This window comes from Achroia grisella, unplaced genomic scaffold (assembly GCF_030625045.1).
Source record: "Achroia grisella isolate CSIRO2021 unplaced genomic scaffold, CSIRO_AGI_Agris_v1 utg6672, whole genome shotgun sequence".
In the NCBI taxonomy this organism is placed as follows: Eukaryota; Metazoa; Arthropoda; class Insecta; order Lepidoptera; family Pyralidae; genus Achroia; species Achroia grisella.
In genome coordinates this window covers 222,710-245,101 of record NW_026712987.1, presented here as the reverse complement: position 1 = coordinate 245,101, position 22,392 = coordinate 222,710, and the positions used below count along the sequence as shown (strand labels likewise).

The window sequence follows — 22,392 nt, the reverse complement described above, 5'->3', positions numbered from 1 at the left end:
TCAACCACTATTATCAAATACATGTGTACATTCAATCAAGATTATTCTGGCAACACTAACACACTCTCCGTTTTGTTATGATGCCATTTAATTTATCCGTGTAAAATCAAATTATTCCCGCCTCGCGTTTTCATTTGAATCAGTATAGCCAAACTACACCGGTCAGTGATCGTCAAGTACTTATTTTACGTAAAATTAAACTGTGATTTAGTGTAATATTTATTTTGGGAATACCTTAAATATAATGTAAGTATTATAAATATATAGTCTTTTGCCTTAATCGATATAAAAAAGTATTTACCTTTACAGATTTTTTTTTAAAATAAAAAAAAGCTGTTTGATATAGCTGTGTACGTACGTGGAATACAAACCGATTTTAAAAATGAATCGAGAAATCTAACAATTTAATTTTTTGCAATAACTAGTTGAATCGTAGTTATTATAAACGCGAGTTTTTATAAGTTTGCGACTATGAATGAATAGATGGATGAATGGATGTTTGTTACTCTTTCACGAAAAAACTACTGAACGTATTTTGATTAAACTTTACGGTAATATAGCTTATAAATACAACAATAGGATAAGTAAATTCTTTCAATAAATAAATTGATTTTATTTATTGAAACGTTTTCTGTAGGTAAATAATAATTCCTTACGTTTATTGAAATGGAATCGTTTGTTTGTGATACGAGTAATATAAAACATAATTTTTATATTCTAGATGTGTTTTATATTATAACCGTTATTTGAGAAATTACAAATTCCTTTGCCGTCTGCGTAATAGAGAAAAAAAAGACTTACTTTTTTTTACTGTTCTGTTTATCCTTCAAAGGAATAGCAAAGGGAACTGCGCCCATACAGCCATATTTGCATGTATAAATTTCATATTTTTTAATTTGACGCATCATTATTTACATAAAAAATTAAAAAAATAACGGGATTTTGTCACGTAATATTTATACTATTTAGTTTATGATATTGAATAATGAATAAAATGTACGAACATGCCGTAATTATCTTAAATTTCGCGTTTATCTTATTTACTTAGATTTTGTGTTTGTGATAACCAGTCTATATGTTGTTTGCTGGACCTCCAGTCAATTTGCTTATCAACATAGTAAGTATATTAGAAGCAGGAGCTCGTGTGTCGGTGTATCTATATATACCATTACATAGCATAAAACAAAGTCGTTGTCTGTCCGTCCCTATGTATGCTTAAATCTTTAAAATTACGTAACGGATTTTGAAACGTTTTTTTTTTAAATAGATAGAGTGATTCAAGAGGAAAGTTTATATATATAATACATGTACACCCGTGCGAAGCCGTGGCGAGTACACTACAATTTTATTTAAATATAACTAGTATATTTAAATAAAATTGTAGTGTCTGTTTGTAATATTGTAATAACCGTTTTTACTACATGCATATGAATAAATACGGTACGTATGTACACCAAAATAACAATTTTACAATTTTAGTTTGTCTGTCTGTTTGTTCCGGCTAATCTCTGAAATGGCTGCACCGATTTTGATGGGACTTTTATTGACAGGTAGCTGATGTAATGAGGAGTAAATTAGGCTACTTTTATTTTAGAAAATGAAAGTTAAATTCCACGCGGACGAAGTCGCGAGTACAGCTAGTATAAATATATAAATGTATAGGATGTCGGTCGGTATAGCGGTGTCGTGAGGCAAGGTTAACCGGTCACATTACAGTTAAATACATGTGCTAACTATGACATCATTTTCTATCATCTTTATATCGTACGACCCCGGTGGTCAAGCGGTTTAGCATCGCCTTACTTCCTATGGTCGCGGGTTCGATTCCTCGCACAGTGCAAACATTTGTATCCATAAGTTCAAACTTGTTTGCGATGGGCCGGGTCGATGTGCTCCCTCTAATATGGTTGAGTGCAATGATGGCTGGCTCATACGTCATACTCGTGAACGGGTGCTGCTTGTGGGGACTGGTCTGTTCAGTTTGCGAACACTGATTAGATTTTCTGTTTTGTTTTTGCAATATCATATGCTGGTGGTCATTCTGTTCTCACAAATTTGAATTTAAATGAATCTGTATTATTGTAAACATGTACAACATTTATTTGAAAAGAATACGAGCTGAGTTTCTTGTCAGTTCTTCTCATCTCGAAATCATTCCGAACTGACGGTAGATTTGACATATCATAAGAGTCTGTAATAGACCTACATGAATAAAGAAATTTCGACTTTGAATTATTTTTGTTTCTATCGGTCTGGGAGTTTTCTATCTACGTGTATCATATATGTATTTATAAAAAAAACTAAGTATTTACAGCAGTGGTCTAGTACTCATAACACAAGCTCTGCTTACCGTGGAACTAGATGGCGCTGTGTTAATTGTCCAGGGTTATTTATTTATTTATATCAGTTGTCTAGTACTCATAACACAAGCTCTGCTTACCGTGGGACTAGATGGCGCTGTGTTAATTGTCCAGGGTTATTTATTTATTTATATCAGTTGTCTAGTACCCATAACACAAGCTCTGCTTACCGTGGGACTAGATGGCGCTGTGTTAATTGTCCAGGGTTATTTATTTATTTATATCAGTTGTCTAGTACCCATAACACAAGCTCTGCTTACCGTGGGACTAGATGGCGCTGTGTTAATTGTCCAGGGTTATTTATTTATTTATATCAGTTGTCTAGTACTCATAACACAAGCTCTGCTTACCGTGGGACTAGATGGCGCTGTGTTAATTGTCCAGGGTTATTTATTTATTTATATCAGTTGTCTAGTACCCATAACACAAGCTCTGCTTACCGTGGGACTAGATGGCGCTGTGTTAATTGTCCAGGGTTATTTATTTATTTATATCAGTTGTCTAGTACCCATAACACAAGCTCTGCTTACCGTGGGACTAGATGGCGCTGTGTTAATTGTCCAGGGTTATTTATTTATTTATATCAGTTGTCTAGTACTCATAACACAAGCTCTGCTTACCGTGGGACTAGATGGCGCTGTGTTAATTGTCCAGGGTTATTTATTTATTTATATCAGTTGTCTAGTACCCATAACACAAGCTCTGCTTACCGTGGGACTAGATGGCGCTGTGTTAATTGTCCAGGGTTATTTATTTATTATATATGTGGTAGCGGCCCGTCCACAATGTAAGAGTACGTAGGAGGAAGCTCGTTTGAAACCGCACTGTCCGAAACCACTTAAGACCATTTACACTCAGCCCGAGTGGGCAGGGAAGTGACCAGCGCGATACTTCCCATGCCATTGCCGCTGCCACTCGCGCTGCCCGGCGCTCCCTCGATTGTCCGTTTTTCGTGCGCGAGTCAAAGGACTGGCAGCGCGAGTGGCAGCGTGTGTTTACATTCAGCCCTCTCGCTCAGTTGTCGCCCGTTGTGTTAAGGTAACGAAGAGTCGCCCGGTAAATAAGTATGAGGGCTGAGTGTAAACGACACTCACTCGCGTCAACGCTGACGCGGCAATATTTCCGGCAGCGCGAGTGGCAGGGGAAGCAGCTGAATGTAAACGTAACATTAGGTTCTAGCGTCATCATCTGCTTCTTCCTTATCCCATTTATTTGTGGTCGTCGTAATATATTTTTCTCTTCCATTCATCCCTGTTCGCAGTCATCGCGTTATTTACTTCCTTTCTTACCATATCATCTTTCACACAGTCCATCCATCTCTTTTTCGGCTTTCCTCTGCTCTTATAACCATCCACATTCATATGTAACACCTTCCTTAAAATATTATCCTCATTCCTACGCATTACATGTCCATACTATGATAGTCGTAGTAAAATTAGGATCTAGCGTGTGGGGATGAATTCCCTGTCGATGGCGAGCGGTGAATGGTAGGTGTAGGCATCATGTTGAACAATTCCTCAGAACAGTGCCCATTTTTTTTTAATTATTCTAAAGTAGTGGATAGTTTATGAGGTATGCATACAGTAAACAGAATGATGTCACCATAACGTGTGTATTTACATAATTTATTCTTATGGCAAGGTTGAGACACTTCAGTATTCGTGTACCGGTATCATTTTTAGCAATTATTTAGCGTTAAGTTACTTCATATCGTAGTTGTATGTAATTTGTCTATATATGTGTATGTATATATATATAATTATATAAGCTAGTCGCCCCGGCTTCGCCCGGATGTACAGGTATCTAAATATATATAACTCAAAGGTGACACATAGTGATCTATCAACGCACAGCCCAAACCACTGGACGGATCGGGCTGAAATTTGGCATGCAGGTAGATGTTATGACTTAGGCATCCCCTAAGAAAGGATTTTGATAAATTCCACCCCTAAAGGGATAAATTAACGCGAGCGAAGCCGCGGGCAAAAGCTAGTTACACATATAAACCTTCCGCTTGCATCACTCTATCTATTAAAAATAACCTCTTCAAAATCCGTTGCGTAGTTTTAAAGATTTAAGCGTACATAGGGACGGACAGACAGCGACAGCGACTTTGTTTTATATGTAATGATGTGTGTAGTCAAAATATGTAATTTGTATATATATGTAGTTATTTTATATCACTTCTTACTATTTATTATTGATACACCTCGACCAGACTTAAGTCAGTAACTTCTCTCCATACTCAAGTTGCCTGGAAGAAATCGCTTTACAGCGAGGCGGCCCATTATTGCCTCTTCCCAAATTCAAATTCAAAAATCATTTATTCATGTAGGACATTTTAGCCGCTTATTTATATATTTATCTATTAAAGGAAAACCAAGGCTATTCAAGTACATTTTAAATAAAATCAATATGTACGTTATAATAATTGGACGACCTCGGTGGTCCAGCGGTCTAGTACACCGCTTTACGACCGATGGTCACGGGTTCGATTCCTCGCACGGCACAAACATTTGTATTCATGAGTATGATTGTTTGTATCGGTCTGGGTGTTTTCTATTATATAATATGTATGTATTTACAAAAAAAAAATATCTATGTATTTGTATCAGTTATCTAGTACCCATAACACAAGCTTTAGCTACCTTAACTTGGGTCTAGATGGCGCTGTGTGAATTGTCCTAAGATTATTATTATTATTATTAATAAGCCACTGACATATGAACGTCAAGTTTTACATTATAATGTTTCCCTTTGAGTATGTTGTATGTTTATACATATTTATATATTAATAATAATGTATATAAATGTTTGTTTAAGAGGGAACAAGAAAAAAAAATCATTTTACTTCTCTAATAATACTTTTTTTTGTGATAATGAAATTATACACCCTCTTGTGCTAACGGTTTACGCTGGCGGGGCACCAGAGGATAATATGAGCATGTCAGGTCAGTTAGCCCATCGTGACAAATTCACCTGTAATTTATCATGATGGCTTCCAGGGGGAACCGCGTGGAGGTCAACCTGACATGGTACATTGATAGCAATGGGGTCAAGAGTCCACATTACTAACAATCCCCTCTCTAATAATACTAGAATAGAATACGAAATCATTTATTCAAATAAACTTACATTGAAACATTTTTCAATAATCTCAGGGAGGGGGGGGGGGGAAGGGCCAGCGTAAACCGTTAGCGCAGGCGGGTACACCGTACCATCATAATCCATAAAAAAAAATAGTATAGCACAAGAGAATTAGTATGGCTGCTAGAGAAGCCATTTTGTTTTTATTTTCCCGCGCAAACGTACCGCGGTGTTAATATATTATTACAATTTCTTAGTTATCCCCGTTCCCATAAAAGACCCATTGACTTTTCTAAACGATACATAGAAACAGCAAGTTTGTCTTTCAATCTAGTTTAATGTTATGAATACTTTAATCAGACTAGGCTTCTAATAACCTAAAAAATTAAGTGATTAAAAAAATAAACATGCGAGCTTGGTGTATTACGTAAACGACATGGCAACTGATCACATTTAGTGCGTGACACACTTGACCTTATGACGTCACCGTTAAAAAAATAATAACATTTAGATTTCGCGCCATTATTACGAATGACAAATCGGATCGGATTTTTTTTTATTTTATTTTTTTAATTTCGGACCATAATCCTTTCTTAGCGGATGCCTACGTCATAACATTTACCGGCATGCCAAATTTCAGCCAGATCCGTCCAGTGGTTTGGACTGTGCGTTGATAGATCACTATGTCAGTCACCTTTGAGTTATATATATATATATATATATATATATATATATATATATATATATATAGAATATATTATATTGTTAATTGTTACAGACAATGGGCAAAGATGACAAAGAAGAAACCGGCTTCGGATTCAAAGACAAAGCTAAAGCTGAAGAGACACTGAAACTTCTAGAACAGCATGAAATGAACTACCGAAGATTGACCGTGCGTGGTTTGCTGGGGCGAGCGAAACGGGTGCTCTCCAGTCAGTATTTTGTTCCTTTATTTAGGCAAATTTTGTTAGTTTATAGACAAATCTAGGCATGTGCACAGTAATAATCTGCAAATTTTGCGAATCTAAAGAAGACACGCCACTACACATCCTATGTGGTGATAGCCCACTCATGCTTAAATGAAATATCTCCTTTGGAAAGTACACTCTATATCCTGACGGTACAAAACCATAGCTCCTGAGAAGTTTATATACAATGTATATTTATATAGGTGTCTATGTCTAACATTAAATGAAAATCCCGTGCATGAACAACTATTGCCATGCACGCTCGTCATTCAAGTAATCGTTTAGTGAGTAATAGGCCTTGCTCAGTAAATATGATTTAACAGATGTTTTGAATTTATTTAACGGTAATTCCAGTCTATCTTTTGGTATCTTATTGTAAATTTTTATATCTATTCCCATAAAAGACCTATTGACTTTTTCCAATCATTTTATTTATTTATTAGTATTGAGTAAGTACTGTGTTAATTATTGTGAAATATTACTATTATATTTAATAAATTAAATTGAACGTTGAAATGCATTCTTACATTGCAGTGACGAAGGCAGAAGACAAAATAAAGAATATAAAAGAAGCAATGGAAGTGTTCGAGAATTGGCTCGCAGACTTAGACAAGAACAAAGAAAAGAAGACTGAGAAGAAGGAAGAGAAGGCGGAATCGAATAAAAAAGAGACGGAAGAGAAAAATGGAGATGATAAGGCAAGTATTGTACTGATGAGTCATCTATTAGAAAATGGTAAACAATATGGAAATACAGTAGTATATTAATAACATTCAAGAATCATTTATTCATGTAGGACATTTTAGCCGCTTATGAACGTAAATTTTTTTATATTATAATTTTTCTCTACCGTCCAGTTCAGTATATAGATTCAATTGAGAAGAACTGGCAAGAAACTCAATTGAATTACTTTTTTTGTTTAAAACCAGTTTATTTACAATGTATATTTATATAGGTGTCTATGTCTAACATTAAATGACAATCCCGTGCATGAACAACTATTGCCATGCACGCTCGTCATTCAAGTAATCGTTTAGTGAGTAATAGGCTTTGCTCAGTAAATATGATTTAACAGATGTTTTGAATATATTTAAGGGTAATTCCAGTATATTCTTTAGTATGTTATTGTAAATTTTTATACTCATTCCCATAAAAGACCTATTGACTTTTTCTAAACGATGCTTGGGGACAGCAAGTTTGTCTTTAATTCTAATTTTAATATTATGAATGTTTTTTTATAATAAGTGAAGATTTTTATGAACATATTTGAATATATAAATTGAGAAGCAACGGTGAGAATATTTGCCTCTTTGAGTTTCTCTCTTAATGAGTCACGTCTCCTCATACAGTACATCGCTAAAATAAATGTTAAAAAATGCTTTACACATTATAAATGAGTATCGTTACGTTTCCAGGACTCGGAATCTGATGAAGAGATGGAAGAAAAACCGAAAGAGAAGAAGGATGTGCCAGCAGACACCGTTCCTGGTCTCGGCTTCAAGGATAGGGATACTGCAGATGGTACCTTAAAGGAATTGGAGGGGAGAGACCCTGATTACCAGAAGTTAGCTGTGAAGGGACTGATTGGGAGGGCGAAGAGAGTTCTCACATGTAAGTCGTAAATAATATAATAATAATAATAATAATCTCAGGACAATTCACACAGCGCCATCTAGTCCCATGTTAAGCTAGCTAAAGCTTGTGTTACGGGTACTAGATAACTGATACAAATACATAGATCATTTTTTTTCGTAAATACATATTATACATAGAAAACATCCAGACCGATACAAACAATCATACTCATGAATACAAATGTTTGTGCCGTGCGAGGAATCGAACCCGCGACCATCGGACGTAAAGCGGTGTGCTAGACCGCTAGACCATCGAAGTCGTCAAAATGAAGTGAATGAAATGAAACGAATATGGCAATACCTGCAGTGGACACTGCAAGCATGTGCTTAACATGGCGATTAGACCTTAGCTTAACATCAATCTGCCAGATTTTGCCAAACAGAAGAGGAAACGCCACTACACACCCTGTGTGGTTGTAGCCCACTCATGTATAAACGAAATATCTCCTTTGGAAAGTATACACTATCCTGAGGAGATAAAAACCATCGCTCCTAAGAATATCCTTCAATTCTTGTCCCTGACGGGTCTAGGTAGCGAACTTTGAAAAAGGGGGAGCACAATAGATTTTTTTTTTATATCATAATTTGAGCGCGTTTGACCGCAATCTCACCTGATGTTAAGTGATGATGTGGTCTAAGCTGTTACACGCAAGCTCAAATAATACCTATTCACTCTTGACTTAAAAGACCCAATGTTGTAAGAGGCAGGAAAAATAGACGCTGGTAGAGAGTTCCACTCCTTAGCTGCTCGCATAAGGAAAGATGATGCAAAACGGTTAGTTCGAGCAGCTGGGATGTCAATAGTGTAGGGGTGGAGCCGCTCTCCACGTCTTGTTGTACGTTGATGGAACGGTGCTGGAGGAATGAGGTTGTGCAGTTCTTGAGCACATTCGCCAAAATGGAGCCTATAGAGCACCGATAGACAAGCTACTTTACGTCGGTGATTAAGACTTTGAAGCCTCTTAGCTACAAGTGATTCGTCCCCGATAAGTCTCCTTGCTCGTCTGTCGATTGCGTCTAGAGCGTCAAGTTGGTACTGAGCGAATCCATCCCATAAGTGGGAACAATACTCCATGCAAGATCGGACCTGTGCTTGGTATAGCGTTAAAAGCTGTCCAGGCGTGAAGTATCTCCTAACCCTTGAGAGGACGCCCAGTTTTTTTGATGCCGTTTTAGCTCTAGATTCAATATATGCCCCCAAATTTAGGTTGGATGATATTGTTAAACCTAGAAGATCGAGATGGTCAGAAACCGGGACAGATGCATTTCGAAAAGTTGGAGATAGGTTAAAGGGGTTCTTTTTTGTGGAAAAAAGACAAGCTTGGGTTTTTGTTGTTTTAGATCTATATAGGTCGCAGTGTTACAGGTCTTAGCACCTGACAATAGCCCAAACAACCCAATAAAAAAATATAGACATTTTAACCCCTTATGAAACGGTAAGGCATGAAGCCTTACCGTTCTTAAGGACAATTGACTTTTAGTTGCCTTATCCTATCCAAAAGAAAAAGAAAGATTCAAATCGTTGCATAGTATAAAACAAAGTCGCTGTGTAGCGACTTTGTTTTATACTATGCAAGGCTTCATACCTTACCGTTTCATAAGCGGTTAAAATGCCCTACATTTATAATTTTTTAATTTGAATCCCACGCAGGTACACGCGACGAAACCAAGCTATCAAAGAGGCAATACCATATTCGAGAAGTTTTTGGACGATTTTGACACTTTGCATCTGAGTAAACAGAACAACTCCTTAAAGTCAATTGTCCTTAAGAATCGTAAGGCTTCATGCCTTACCGTTTCTTCCGTTTCATAAGCGGCTAAAATGTCCTACATGAATGATTTTTTAATTTGAATCCCACGCAGGTACACGCGACGAAACCAAGCTATCCAATATCAAAGAGGCAATATCCATATTCGAGAAATTTTTGGACGATTTTGACACTTTGCACCTGAGTAAACAGAACAACCCGTATGTAAGCCTGGGCATTGTCCGGACAGCTGTTAAATCTGCTGGCGAGAACGTAACTGAACAACAGGTACGTGGTTTTTTTAATATCTTACTCTATACATATAAATAAAATTGGAGTGTCTGTTTGTAATATTGATATAACCGTTTTTTACTACATGCATATGAATATAAATACGGTACATACACCAAAATAACATTTTTTATAATTCTGTCTGTCTGTCTGTCTGTCTGTTTGCTTCGGATAATCTCTGAAATGGCTGGACCGATTTTGACGAGACTTTTTTTGGCAGGTAGCTGATGTAATAAAGAGTAACTTAGGCTATTTTTATTTTAGAAAAATAAAGTTAAATTCCGCTAGTTACAGTTACAGTACAGATAATACAGCTAGTTAACAATTAAAAAAATGTGAGAAATAAGATTTTTCAACGCGGTCTTCAAATTGTTAATTCACGTTCATGTATATAAACGACTGTTACCACAAACCATCAAGTGGGCCAAAAGCCTGTTCGCCAATTCCAGTTACATAAAAAGATTATTTAAAAAATCGACTAACACCAGTTACCATTTTTTTTTTTTTTACTTGGAGAAAATCCCTCATGGAGACCCGCCGGCCCGGGGGAAGCCCGCGGGTACTGTGAGACTCCTACTCACTAAAAACTCCAAGATGTCCCTCACCCAACGCCATATGCCGGAGTCGCGGGATCGATAACATTCAACCGCGACTCCGACGGCGGTGGCCCACTCTACAGCGGGCCCCATCTCTGCGGGTTCCCTATGGAACCCACCACTTCCCCCGTCTTCCCTGGGGAAGGCGCGCGGGGACATGCGCGCGACTTCTTCGGGCCTAGTGTGGAGGGGTGGGACCGCCCCCGCGGTCGTCACCCCGGCCCGGTAGCGATCTAGGGGCGGCCTGGGCCGCCCCTGCCTCCTTGATTGCTGGGAGGGGAGGTGTCCATGCCCTCCTCTGCACCACTCCTACGGCCTGGGGCCTGTGAGGCGGGCCGTTTCCCTCTCTTACTTTTGGGCGGGGTGCACTTCTTTCTCCCCACCCAATAACACCAGTTACAAATATATAATATAAATTGCTGTGTGTGGCACAATAAGCTGACTCCGCTACCGGGAACAGCAAACTACCAAGAATACCGACACCTAACTTACATAATTGATTGTTGCATTTAGGACAGTTTTGTTCGATCATTATACATAATTATACATTTGTACTTTGATAATTTTATTGTTTTAATTAAATAAAATATATTTTTTAAAACGCAAATATCGCCCGCCGTAACATAAGTCACCATATACACATATTTTATACAAGTTTCTTGCTCATTCTTCTAGTGATGAATCTGCATTCCGAATGAGTGGTAGAATAAAAATATGACTATTCAAAAGTGCTCGTAATGAGTTTATTTGAATAAAGATTATTTCTATTTCTATTTTTATACAATCACGTTGGCCAAAAACCGTTTTTCCAATAGAATAGAATAGAATAGAATAGAAAATCATTTATTCAAATAAACTTAATTTAAGCACTTTTGAATAGTCAACATTTTTTTAAATCTACCGCTTATTCGGAAAGCTGTCTCATCACAATAAGAATAAGCAAGAAACTTGTGTGTTGCTCTTTTAAACAATCCTTGTAAGTTCACATTTTACAAGTCGAAACGTGTGAATACAAACTACCAACCAGCACTAATTTATTTAGGCTCAAATATAAAAACACAATAAGATTAAATCAGTCGGTCCAATTCCAATTATTAAAAAAAATATTTATTACAGAGATCATTTATAGCTGCATACTCGTCCGTGAATGGTGAATACAAGAGGTTGAGAACAGTCCAAGACGAACAAACGGGTAAGACGTGGGATATCGTAAGGAATGCTGCACTGAAGACACTCAAGGAAAAGGTAGATAAATAATAATTTTTATAATTACTGAGCAAGTGTATGTCAACCCTAACTTTGTTTATAATTTAAATACATATAACTCAAAGGTGCCTAACATAGTGATCTATCAACGCACAGCCCAAACCACTGGACGGATCGGGCTGAAGTTTGGCATGCAAGTAGATGTTATGACGTAGGCATCCGCTAAGAAACGATTTTGATTAATTCTAACCCGAAGGGGATAAAATAGGGGATGAAAGTTAGTATGAAACTTTGTCAATTTCAAACCGATCGGGCTGAGACTTTGCATACATAAAGCTACTATGACGTAGGCATCTCCTAAGAAAGGATTTTGATGAATTCCACCCCTAAGGGGATAAATTAACACGGGTAAAATCTAGTGTGTATATATAAATTGTAGCTACCCCCCCGGCTTCGCACGGGTGTTATAAATATAAACCATCCTCTTGAATCACTCTATCTATTAAAAAAAACCGCTTCAAAATCCGTTGCGTGGTTTTAAAGATTTAAGCATACATAGGTACGGACAGCGACAGCGACTTTGTTTTATACTATGTAATGATGACTAGCTCTGCCTGCGACTACTACATGGAATAGTAACTTTGACAAAATAAAGAATCTAACCCAAAAAAAGACAAAGAAAAAAGTTTCATCGTTCTAGCTTCAAAATGACGAATTTCTATGCAAACTTTCATCCCCTATTTTATTTCACCCTTAGGGGTGAAATTATTACAATCTTTCAATGTCATATTTATTTATATTTAATTAACAACCGCAATAAATAAGTTTCAAGCTTCGAGCTTTAAAAATTCCATACAACCTTTCATCTACCCAAACGGAAAAAGGGTAAGGGGTTGAAAAGGGTTCAACCCCTACATCCCCTTTTTAGTTTGTGGGTTGAAAGGATATAATAAAAATAAAAGATATACAAGATAATACATACAAAGAAAAAACAACCATTCGTTAAAAGAAGTATTGTTAAATTTCAGCACGCCGACGCAAAACTATTCAACGAGAAAGATGAACCTACCAGCGAGCATCTAGAATTACTTTTATGGGCTTATTCACCAGAAGCGGCGCGCGTAAAAAAAGTCGTGCCAGAGACAAAGGAAGAGAAGCAAGATGGAGATAGGAAACGGCGGGCTAGCGACCGAGACAGCGAGTCGCCGAGTAAAAAGAAAAAAGAATAATGTAATGATAACCTGTCAAAATTGGCGGCAAAAACAAGATCAATTGGCTAATGGCAACACAAATCGCCAGAGCCAAACCAGAAAAAAAAACAAGATCAATCTACCTAAAATAGGCTGTATGGTCTAGAAATCTTAGCCTATCTTATAGGCGGTGTTGCCATGTTCAAAACACGAAACCAGAGACAATGAAGCAACTAAGTTTTTGCGCGCAATATTTGCCAGTTGCATACAATACACTGGAGTAGCTTACTCGAATGTACTGTATGCAAGTAGTCTAGGCGGATCCAGCTTTGGCGCCAGGAGGGGGTCACATAGTCGTGGTCAAATCAAGAACTTATAATTATATTTTGATCACAATAGACACAAGTAAAAAGTAGATATTTTATTAATGTACGTAAATACTGTACTTAAAGATATTAATAAAATCTGTATGGTGACAAAATATATAAATAAAATTATTATGTTCAATTAGTGGTCCACCTAAGTCCTGGGCTCAGGGGGGTCATGACCCCCACGACCCCCTGGATCCGCCATTGTTGTTATATTGTCATAGAGTATTCCATATGTAAAATACAGCGCAAGTGATCAAGTTATTTGTCGATTTATGCATTTGTCTATTTTAAATAAAATGTCGTTTTGGGATAATGTTTTTCATTTGTACTTAGTTAAGCCGTTTAGATATTAACTACTCGCCCCGGCTTCACACGGTTGGAAATGTATTATACATATAAATATTCCTCTTGAATCACTCTATCTATTTAAAAAAATCGCTTCAAAATCCGTTGCGTAGTTTTAAAGATTTAAGCATACATAGTGGCGGACAGACAGCTACAGAAACTTTGTTTTATACTAATAATTTACTTAACTTGTAGACTTCAGTTACCTATATAACCTATTATATATTTAATAAATAATAGGTTATTATTATTACAAAGAATCACATCTCTTTTTTTTTATTTTACTGCAATTATATTTTTCATTCACCATGACACTACACTAAGAAACGCTCGAAAAGTCTTTCCGCGGGTTTGGAGTGCAATTCCCACTATATTTATTGGTTCCTATGGCGAAGCTGTCACAAGGCCTGCTGCGACCATCAACTTTAGAAAGTTCGAAAAATTAAAAAGAAACCGTTTCTTCCAGATAACTCGAGTTAGCACATCTCTAATGTACACTACTACTAGTGATGTACAATCACTTGACATAATCTATCCGTCGAGATACGCATTGGATTTCAGAAATATGTAACTTGTCGCTTATTCAGCTAACATTCTTTTAACTAAAAAAAAAATGATGAAATCCCGCCATTTTTTACTTTTGTTTGAAATAAAAATGTTATAAGAATTGAATATATTATGCTTAACTGGCCGCTAATAAAGCAAATATATTCTTTTAACTAAAAAAAAAGAAAATGAAAGCCCGCCATCTTTTGTTCTTGTTTGAAATAAAAATGTCATAACAATTAGACATATTATGCTCCACTTTATCAAGTTACAAAATTATTTATACCTACACACGTTATAGAACAGTTCTGGAAAATTACTCATCGGAGATGCAGTCTGTGTTTACTGTTAATACAAACTATTTCGCGAGTGGAGTTTGTCATTCTGAAAGATGCTGACTCCATTTTCCTGGCATCCTGACGTCTTCTACCTGGACCCGGGTTTGCATTATTCTTTAACAGTATTCTGTATTGGATTGCAGGTCGGTGGGTACTAATATTGTATGGGTACTTTATAGATATATATTTGTGGTAGGACGCCCTGTAGGCAGGGGCGGATCTACCTAATCTTTTTGGGCTGCAACCCAGGGCCCCGATGATACAAAAAGCCCCCAGTTCCCACTAAAACGATATTTAGAATATAAAATAAATATCTAGAAAGGTCAATCAACTCGTGTAAGTGCGCGTCTATCGAAAGAAATTTCTAGTCGCTTGTTTATGGTGTATTTTTTTAGTTGAGTAATATAATTAGGTAGACTCCTAAGTAAATTTAGCCCAGGGCCCCACAAATTCACGATCCGCCCTTGCCTGTGGGTCCAGTTAAGATTATTTTATTTATTTTAAAACATACAAATATTGTAAAGTTGATTATTAGACCCCGCACTAGGCGATCCTTCATCGCGGGAGTCCATAAAAGTATTGCCAGATGATTAATAACTAACTAAAGTAGAGTAGATTTGACATATCATAAGAGTCTGCAATAGACTCAAACCAAGGAAGAATTTACTTTGATTTTATAAAAACATTCCAAATTTATTGTACACTAGCTTTTGCCCGTAGCTTCGCTCACGTTAATTTATTGCCTTAGGGGTGGAATTAATCTTTCTTAGCGGATGCCTACGTCATAGCATCTACCTGCATGCCAAATTTCAGCCCGATCCGTCCAGTGATTTGGGATGTGCGTTGATAGATCACTGTCAGTCACCTTTGAGTTATATATATTTAGATGGATTACAAAAAAATTAAATACGAAGTATAAAAAGACACTCGTCATAATTTTTAATCACTATGATACGCTTCCGAGACTGTGAACAGTCATCATCATCATCATCATCGCAGCCCGGAAGACGTCCACTGCTGAACAAAGGCCTCCACCAATGATCTTCACGACGATCGGTCCTGCGCTGCTCACAGCCATCTGTAAACAGTATAAAAATAAAATTGCAATCATAAATGAACCCACAAAAATTCAGGTCTACAAACTATTTGGACCTATATAGGTTGGGAGAAGGGATAGCTAGCAATATGAGTCTATTGCTAACTACGTTTCCACCAGATCAACCTTCACGCGGTCTGCCCTTCAAATTATCATGGTTAAATCTTGATAAATACCCCACGATGGGTTAACTAACCAATAAAGTTAATTAAATACTATAATTTAAGTAACTGAATAACAAGAATTATAATATTTTTATCAATTAGTAAATAAACTTGCATAATCAAGCAATCAATTGGATAAAAAATCACTAAAAAGCAATTGTCTAAACGTAGTGATTATTTACTCATACTTGATTTTCTATATGGCTAAAGAATCCTAGTGGGCAACACAGAGAGTGTTCCAGTGAAGTAGTAAAACAATAATTTTGTTCCAGCATTCTGATTGGAATTATATTTTTGACATATTAAAATAGTCAACATAACTTTTTCCAATTTAATATTTGCTGCAATCGTTAATGTAAAATTTGGAACTTTCAATGATTTATTTAATATTTTTAGACAGAGTACAGTACAGATATAAAAAAGTCATTTGATATATAATCACGTTTCCGTTAGAACAATCGAACGAAACACGACGCGTAACCGAAACATACCGCCATAACTTTGTAAACACAGAGTCCATTGAACTCGTTACATTTTCTAACAAATATAAATACGATTTCATAAATCATCAATTAAAACAACATCTACAAGTGTTCGTTGTGCGTGTGAAGCCATTTATAAGCAATATTCATTTGTACATCAATAAATTTTGTGACTTTACAAATTGGGCGTATGACACCGCCTTCATACGGCTCTTATTAAACAGTTTTGAATGTTATATTCGTGTAAAATGTGTTTTAATAATGAGTAGTGACGATTAATTACTATTCAACAACGATATTAAGATTATTACAATTTAACAAGTAAGTCGATGTGAATTAGTTATATATTTATTTTATTTTTAAAAAAACCTAGTCTATTGATAGTATTTTTTATTAATAATTGTACAGGCTAAGGTATTTACATATACAGTTTTATCATGTGTTTATTAAATATTTAAATGTTTATTTTATTTTTTAAAGAGCTAGTCTATTAATAGTATTTTTTTATTAATAAGTGAACAGGCCAAGGTATATACATATACAGTTTAGTCATGTTTAATAAATATTTATTTTGTCTTTTAAAGGGCTAATCTATTAATACTTATATTTTATTAATAAGTGACGAGGCTAAGATACATACACATACAGTTTAAACATGAGTTTATTAAATATTTATTGTATTTTTTTAAAGCGCTAATCCATTAAAAGTAATAATTCTTTCATAATTTAAGAGGCCAAGGTATATATATATAGTCTTAATCTAATAGTAATGTTAAAAATTGTAGAGGCCAACTTGTACATAATGTTTAATCATATGAATTGATGTCCTGACTTGAAATGGCTTATAAGCTGATAGCCCACCTGCAGGATAGTATGTATGGATGACAATGTAATGGTCCACCCGCCTGCACTAACGGTTTACACTGGCGGGGCACCAGTGGAGGATGATAAAATGAACATGAGGTCAACTCAGTTGGCCTGTAGCAAAATTTACTTGTCATATATAGATGTGGGTATGTGCTATGTAGCTTGTATCACTTTATGTAAAGCAGATATTGTGCCTACCTATACACTTTATTAATCAACAAAGTATAAAAGTAAGTACCCACATCAATATATGACACTACTAAACCAATTGAAATTAAATTTTGATATACAGATAGTCTGCCCCTAAGAAAGGAGATAGGCAACTTTTTAATGCGAAAAAAGGTAGTTGCAGTAGGTTTTGTGTGAATGAATAACAAACATACATCTATACTCACAAACTTCCAGATTTATAATGTTGGTAACATTTTCAGGTGATGGCAGACATGTAAATAATAATGCAGATGCAGAGACGAAGCATGGAGGCGAGCAGTGAGGCCAGCTACTGTTAGTATATATATATTAATAACTAGCTGTACTTGCGACTTTGTCCGCATTAACTTTATTTTTCTAAAATAAAAGTAGCCTATGTTACTCCTTATTACATCAGCTACGTGCCAAAAAAAAGTCCCATCAAAATCGGTCCAGCCATTTCAGAGATTACCCGGAACAAACAGATGGACAGACAAAAATTGTAAAAAATTACATTTTGGTGTATATACCGTATTTATATTCATAGGCATGTAGTAAGAAACGGTTATTTCAATATTACAAACAGACACTACATTTTTTTTATATATATAGATGATAAGTATTAGAATCTTATTCTATTAGCTCTGTCCCATTTTATCATGGATCAGCTCTCCTAATTTTTCGGCGCCAGCACTATCTGTACACTATCGCGATTATCTTTGGAAGACCTCAAATATAGAAATAGAAATAATCTTTATTCAAATAAATTTAATATAAGCACTTTTGAATAGTCAAGATTTTTTATTCTACCGCTCATTCGGAATGCAGATTCATCACAAGAAGAATGAACAAGAAACTTGTGTGTTGCTCTTTTAAATAAATATTTATTTACTTATATTTAATTACCAACAAGGATTAGGCATGCGACAATCAACATAGAAACCGCTACACACTTAATCTCTGTTCAATCAGATAACAATTAAACAATATATATAATATAATAACAATATAAATAATTTTCCCCGTTTTTGCAACAAATTTGATTCATAAAAAAGGTTATAGAGAGTCAATCTTAAAAAAAAGATATTACTTAAAAAAAAAGATTAATCTCTAAAAAAAAGATAGACATATCGCATTATAAAACTGTCTTAACTTAAAAATTACAAATTTTAGAAAGTACACTTTATAATAGTGATAATAAAGACTAATTTCAAATATTTTTAAATTCTCAATAACACCAGCTATTATCATCTGCTTCTTCCTTATCCCTTTTATTTGAGGTCGTCGTAATATGTTTTTCTCTTCCATTCATATCTGTTCGCAGTCATCTCGTTATTTACCCCCTTTCTTACTGTTTAACGGATCCAATAAAATAATACCACTTCCTTTTATCCACTAGTGTTTAATATTAATTAATTTACAAAATAAAAAATGAATTATTAATACGCCATGTTATGGTATCAAATTTTGGTTGTAATAATTTCTCGAATCATTACGTAAATAAAAAGTAAAATATACTTAGATGGCCAAGGAATAGAGTAGAATAGAAAATCATTTATTCAAATAAACTTACATTGAAGCACTTTTGAATAGTCATTACATTTTTTTTAATCTACCGCTCGTTCGGAAAGCTGTCTCATCACAAGAAGAACGAGCAAGAAACTTGCGTGTTGCTCTTTTAAATAATTTTATTATTACTTTACATTTTTTAATTTAAGTGTGTGAATACAAACCACCAATTAGCACTAATTCAATTAAATACTCTACTACTAATATATAACCAACTGGTTAAACAATTAATAAGAGGAAATCAGTCATAGTGATTAGAGCAGACCAGTCCCTACAAGCAGCACCCGTTCACGAGTATGACGGATGAGCCAGCCATAACTGCGCTCGACTATATTTTAGGGAGCCCAATGACCCGGCCCACCACGCCGCCACAAGTCTGGACATTTTAGTGAGCATGACTACTCAAAACACTAGACTACGTCAAAGCTACTTACAATTGCTATCTGATAGTTATAGTATTCACATTTTACATAAGAATGCATGCGGCAATCAATACAAAAACCGCTACGCTTTCATATTTCTAAAATCAATCAATTAAATCAAGAAAGCATTGAGAAAATTAAATTATAACGTTGTATGCTAATAAACTAATTATTTACTTGATATGTTGTCATCTATGAACTCGTCTATCCTGTAATAGGCTTTTTTACATAAAAATTGTTTAATATAAGATTTGAATTGCCTCTCTGTCAGATTTAATGCAGATTCTGGCAGTTTATTATAAAATCTAAGGAGGTTTTATATTCATACTTAATCACTTACCATATCTTTCACACAGTCCAGTTCTGAATAACATCAGTATTGTACTAAATATGCGATATAAAGAAAGAAAGAAAGAACTGGCGTAGATATTTATTTAGATCATTAAAAGAGGAATAATTCTTTCATACATATGTTTTGGGTGACTTGAACCGTTTACGCAGCGCACGCAACGGAAGCCCTCAAATATGAATAATTATCACCGTTTTTGCAACATTTTTCATTGCAGCTCCGCTCCTGTTGGTCGTAGCGTAATGTTATATAGCTTAAAGCATTCCTCGACAAGTGGACTATCCAACATAAAAAGAATTTTTCAATTCGAACCAGTAGTTCCTGAGATTAGCGCGTTAAAACAAACAAACTCTTCAGATTTATAATCTAAAATAAATAAATATATATGATTCAAAGGTGACTGACGTAGTGATCTATCAACGCACAGCCCAAACCACTAGACGGATCGGGCTGAAATTTGGCATGCAGGTAGATGTTATGACGTAGACATCCGCTAAGAAAGGACTTTGATTAATTCTACCCCCAAGGGGATAAAATAGGGGATGAAAGTTAGTATGAAACTTTGTCAATTTTAAACCGACCGTGCTGAGAATTTGCATGCATAAAGCTACTATGACGTAGGCATCCCCTAAGAGACATTTTTGTTAAATTCCACCCCTAAGGGGATGAATTAACGCGAGCGAAGCCGCGGGTTGAAGCTAGTATTAGTATAGATTAAATGTTGTTGATAATGTGTGTATGTCTGTGTGTAGGTGACAGGGAGACGTGGGACGATTGGGGGAGCCACTCCTCGCTCAGCCAAGTCGATGAGGTAACTATTTATAATATTTCAAATCAAAAGTAATAAAAAAAATTGTCAGCCCTTCCCGATGTGCATGTCTTAAAGAATGATCTTATTCCTAGTAATGTACCATGTCGGGTCGACCTCCACGCGGTTACATCTGGAACCATCATGATAAATTCCTGGTGTATTTATCACGATATGCTAACTGGCCTGACCTCATGTTCTTATCATCCTCCACTGGTGCCCCGCCAGCGTATGCCGTCAGCGCAGGCGGGTGCACCATTACACTATCATCCGTAAAAATGAACCCACGACCATAGAAAGTAAGACAATGTACTAAACCGATAGACCACCGCGGCCGTCTTCCGAAAATATATCTTATTTCTTTAATATCTTATTATTTATATTATTATGTATTTATACTTACTTATATTTAACTAGCTGTACCCGCGACTTTGTCCGCGTGTATTTAACTTTCATTTTCTAAAATAAAAGTAGCCTAACTCACTCTATATTACATCAACTACCTGCTAATAAAAGTCTCGTCAAAATCGGTCCAGCCATTTCAGAGATTAGCCGGAACAAACAGACAGACAGAGATACAAAAATTGAAAAAAAAATATTTTGGTGTATATACCGTATTTATATTCATATGAATTATTAGATAAAAAACAGTTATTTCAATATTACAAACAGACACTCCAATTTTATTTATATGTATATAGATAATGGGAAATTAGATGTTAAAATACCAAAAGAACCCGACTCTCTTGGTATTTTAACATCTAATTTCCCATTATCTATATACATAAAATTTCCTGAAAAAAAAATGCAATTTCATATATTAAATATTTTGTCCTTAATAACGCTGGGATATAATTAAATTAAATACTCATGGAAAAGTTTAATTGCGAAGCGAACCATAGTGTACGCTGCTATCAACGCTCTATAATTTATTTATGGTATCATTTTTTATTTACAGCCAGCTATTTTTGTATATAGCTGAATGCGACTTCCTTTGCCTTTTTTTGTTTTTATTCAGTAGGGCTGTCACGTTTCCTTATTATATAGTTACCACTTAATGTATTTATATTATTTTAATTCCGCTCTTCCGTCATATGGGAATGCCCTACCTTCAAAACCAACCAGGCAAAAATAATTTTAAAAAGTCGTTATGTTATGAGGATTTCGAGTTCTTGCTAGACATTTATAAAAAAAAAATAACAAAAACGTACAAATTGACCATAGTCGATAAGCATTTGTTAAGACTGATATTCTGGGGAGAGTAGAGTCGCTATCGGTTATCGTTTGGTAATGGAGTAGGGACTAGACTAGGGGGCCCTAATTATATAAATAAATATATTAAAGTATATTAAAAAAGGAACAAAATACTTATTGAACACCATTTTCGCTCGCCCCAGCAAACCACGCACGGTCAATCTTCGGTAGTTCACTTCATGTTGTTCTAAAAGTTTGGTATTCTCAGCTTTACCTTTGTGTTTAGCTTGGAAAAATCTGCAGAATTTGGTTGTTGCAGGGTTTAACATTACGATTTTTTCTTTATTTGGTCAAGGCTAGTGGCCTTGACCAAATAAAGAAAAAATCGTACGCGGTAAAATTTTACGCGGATGAAGTCACGGGCACAGCTAGTGTCTTAATAAAGGAACAAAATACTCACTGAAGAACACCATTTTCGCTCGCCCCAGCAAACCACGCACGTTCAATCTTCGGTAGTTCACTTCATGTTGTTCTAAAAGTTTGATTTTCTCAGCTTTACCTTTGTGTTTAGC

General features: G+C 35.6%; 1 protein-coding gene across 2 annotated transcripts; it reads left to right on the top strand.

Moving 5' to 3' along the window:
- The first annotated feature begins 121 nt into the window (after nucleotides 1-121).
- Nucleotides 122-13,755, top strand: LOC131849913 (uncharacterized). Of its 2 annotated transcripts, none has more exons than XM_059200043.1 (7): nucleotides 122-246; nucleotides 6,226-6,379; nucleotides 6,950-7,113; nucleotides 7,831-8,026; nucleotides 9,913-10,085; nucleotides 11,801-11,929; nucleotides 12,919-13,755. In XM_059200043.1, exons 2-7 carry the CDS (start codon nucleotides 6,229-6,231, stop codon nucleotides 13,117-13,119), a joined length of 1,014 nt encoding a protein of 337 aa, XP_059056026.1. In that variant the 5' UTR covers nucleotides 122-246; nucleotides 6,226-6,228; the 3' UTR covers nucleotides 13,120-13,755. The 2 variants fall into 2 exon arrangements, with proteins under 2 accessions (XP_059056026.1, XP_059056025.1); XM_059200042.1 differs by lacking the exon at nucleotides 122-246 and adding an exon at nucleotides 978-1,117.
- The last annotated feature ends 8,637 nt before the right edge of the window (nucleotides 13,756-22,392 follow it).